General features: G+C 35.5%; 1 protein-coding gene across 1 annotated transcript; it reads left to right on the forward strand.

Moving 5' to 3' along the window:
• Positions 1–827: 827 nt before the first annotated feature.
• LOC111385773 (NAD(P)H-quinone oxidoreductase subunit T, chloroplastic) lies at positions 828–1,375 on the forward strand (the record flags this gene model as incomplete). Its single annotated transcript, XM_023010188.1, has 1 exon — positions 828–1,375. A coding segment is annotated over one exon (450 nt), but the record flags the coding sequence as incomplete, so codon positions are not given.
• Between the last annotated feature and the right edge of the window lie 2,545 nt (positions 1,376–3,920).

The raw sequence follows: 3,920 nt of genomic DNA on the forward strand, positions 1-3,920 counted from the left end.
TCATGTCCATATCAAATTTGTCATAAAGGGATTGGAAAGTTTCTTGAGCAATTGATATTAGAGCCTGCTTGTGCCCCTTTAATTTCAAAAAGTGTATTATGGAATAGTAATTGATATTGAAATATGTGGTTAAAATAGAAGAAAGGTTTTTTATTTATATGTAATATTATTTTAATGAAGAATGTATGGTTAAAAATGAGTATTGTAAAACAAATAATGTGGTAGAATGTTTGACAAACAAAGGCTTAAATTAAAAGCTTCATCTATGACGGTTCAATAAGTGGAATGCATCAAGAGTTGAACAATCACCGATATTAGAATCAGCAATGAACATATGAAGGAAATAATGCAACCATAGGTCCCATTCTTTTACCCTTTCTCAAAAGTCGATGACACTTGTTGTGTACCGAAGTTAGTATTTAGATATGCACGCCCCTTCCAATAGGTTTTGAAGATAAAAATCCTTTACTGGACCATAAACTCACTCTCTCTCCACAAGGAAGATCAAATGAACACGCATTCTTGCATATGAATTAGCAGTTGCTATTGTTGTTTCTTGAGTATCTTCGGTGGTTCATGTTCACAAAAAATATAAGGTTTTCATAAGCTCAATCTTGAGCTGACATCTAAGAATGAATATTTTTGGAGTATAGCATATCTTCAGCAAGACTAACAAATACTGAGAGAAATCAGTAAAAGAGAATGTAAGTATGCATATGGTGCTGATATCCCATATCATAAAAGTAATTTCAACAAATTATAGGATTTAATGTGCATAATGGCAGATCATCTATTCAATATTGAGGACTTAAATAATACCATTTTAATTAGAGATAAATTGGTATCAATATTGCAGGTTCTTAGGGGTAGCTGCAAATGCAGATTTGGAAGAAATAAAAGCAGCTTACCGGAGGCTATCGAAGGAATACCATCCAGACACAACAGAACTTCCACTGAAAGCTGCATCAGAAAAGTTCATGAAATTACGAGAAATTTACGACATTCTAAGTAACGACAAGAAACGTAAGTTCTACGACTGGTCTCTAGCTCAAGAAGCAGCGAGTCGAGAAGCCCAGAAAATGAGGATGAAGCTTGAAGATCCCTACATGCAAGATGTAGAGAATTGGGAATCTGTACCAGACATGGTGGATCGTTTGGGTGGAAGAAATATGGAGTTAAGCGACCAGGCAAAGTCTGCTTTAACTTTTGATATTTTGATTGTTATTTTTTCAGTTTGTTGCATTGTATATGTCATCTTTTTCAAAGAACCATACTGATGCTGTACTCAAAATGCTGCCCATGTTATTGTACAATTGTGTATAAATAATTAGGGAAAATTTCATAAGTGAGAAATTAAGTATGGTATATTTCAAAATTAAGAAAATAAGTTTCAAAATTCAAAAATCAGATTTTTATTTAAATTTATTTATGATTTAATTATTTTATTAATTTAATATATTTAGGTCACGGATCTATACAATTTGGTCACGAATTAACAATTTAATTACTAATTTATTATTTTTTGGTCATAAATCAAAAATTTTATGTCACAAATTATTTTACGATCACAATTCAAAAATTTTGAAGGTCACAGTTTGTTCATCGGTCACAAATAAAAAAATTAATTAGTCACGGATTAATTTTTAGTCATAACTTATCAATTTATTAGTCACAACTTATTTTTCGGTTACAAATCAAAAAATTTATAGGTTACATATTATTTTTCGGTCACGAATAAAAATTTTTATAGGTCATAAATTATTCATTAGTTACAAAATCAAAAAATTAATTAGTCACAAATTAATTTTTAGTCACAAATTTCTTAAATTATTGGTCACAACTTATTTTTTGGTCACAAATTAAAAAATCTCTAGGTCACGAATTATTTTTCGATCATAAATAATTTTGTTCACAGGTCACAGATTAATAATCGATGACAAAATCAAAATTTTTATTGGTCACAACTCATTTATTCATTCCAAATTATTAGATTAATTGGTCACAATTAATTTTTCGATCACAACTTAATCAATTATTGAGTCACAGTCACAATTTTCAACCAATTTATTAGTCACAAACACAGTATAACACCACCTCACTACCACCACCACCACCACAATCTCACCCACCCTAACCTACTCTACCACCGCCACTACCACAGCCGGCAATTCACTACAACCACTATCAACACCGACGATAACACAGCTAGCAACTCACCACAGCCGTCGTCGTCGCTGCCAATGCAACCTAATCTAAACTCTACCATCTTGCAGCCCTACTCCCCTCCACGCAGTGCCACCACCACCACCATCAACACCAACATCGCCTCCACCTCCACGACACCACCACCATCCAATCATCTCACGCCGACAAAAAAAAGGAAAAACACAATCCACTGGAACGATAAACACAACATAACCCAGACTCCACCATCCCGCAGCCCCACTCCACTCCACACGAAGCCACCACAATCATCAACACCAACGGCACCTCCTCCACTCCACACGAAGCCACCACAATCATCAACACCAACGGCACCTCCACCACCACGACGTTACCACCATCACTTGCGACGACCACCACTTCCAACAGCACCATCGCCATCGTCACCGCCAGAACCGCCCCCGTCACCAACAACATCACCGTCGCAAAAAACAAACATCAAATAGCGTCACCCATTTCACCAATACAGTGGCAGAAACCAACCACCACAACCCATGACAAAACCACCACAAGTATTGCACCTCACCCGCCATCAACCACCTGTACTAACACCACAGCACACCGCCAGATCCGACCATCATCACCACCACCAGCCACCCAAAACCACCATCATAGTAATCATTAGATCGCGTCACACACACCATCCCACACATAAAGCCCGACCACAACTACTACCACGACTGTCGGCCACTGCACAACAGATCTAATAATGAAAATTCCTAAAATATCAACCACTAGATTCACCCATGCCATTCCACACACAAACCACCTGCCACAATCTACCGCCACCTATGAATCACAACATCACAACCAGATCCCACCTCAACCAGATCTGCAGAATTGACAATTTACGGCGATACAACAATCAGAGAGAAGAGTTGACTGCCACCGTGCGTGAGAGAGAGGAAATTGAGAAAGAGAACAAGAGAGTCGAGTAGAGAGGGACAAGGTATTGAGACTGAAATTATTATAGTTAGGATTTGTTTAATTAATTTATTTTAAATACATTAATTAATTAAAAAAATTCTGATTTGTGAAATATTAAACATTGCATCTTATTTAAGAAATGAGAATTTTTAATATATTAGAACATGTAATTTCCACAAATAATTATGCCTAAAAGTGCAGTTTCTGATTTACCCTTATATTTTATTGAACCTCGTTTTAAAGTTTATTCTCTTAAACACAGGATGCTCAAGTGGTAGCCACCATAACAATTGTAAGAAGGCCCTTTTGATAAATTTGCAAGAAATCAAACCACATGCTATGTCAATATTAAATAAACAAAAGCAAACACATGCTATAACAAGAAGCCAGTTTGTTCACCTTAAACGCTACGACAAAAGCTACATAAACAAATGACCAAACCTCTAACGAGCAAATACATTTTAACAAGTTGAAGGCTAACTTTGAAAACTAAAACGATTATTCAATTTCATATTCAAGATATATAACGTGGAGCAAAAGATCAACATCTTCAACAAACGTGTTGAATTACATATATTATACAGAGTAGATGAATTTTATTCAACCATACAGAAACACAAACAAAATAATAGTTGACAGAAGAGTCAGGATACACATGTTGGAGGCAAAACTTAAAATAAGAGGGTGATTGGAGTATCATATTGAATGGCGAATTTCCCTATCTTTTCTTGTGCTTCTATATGTACTCAGAAGAATGAATCTCATTTAAC

The sequence above is a fragment of the Olea europaea genome, unplaced genomic scaffold (genome assembly GCF_002742605.1).
Source record: "Olea europaea var. sylvestris unplaced genomic scaffold, O_europaea_v1 scaffold3272, whole genome shotgun sequence".
NCBI classification, from domain to species: domain Eukaryota; kingdom Viridiplantae; phylum Streptophyta; class Magnoliopsida; order Lamiales; family Oleaceae; genus Olea; species Olea europaea.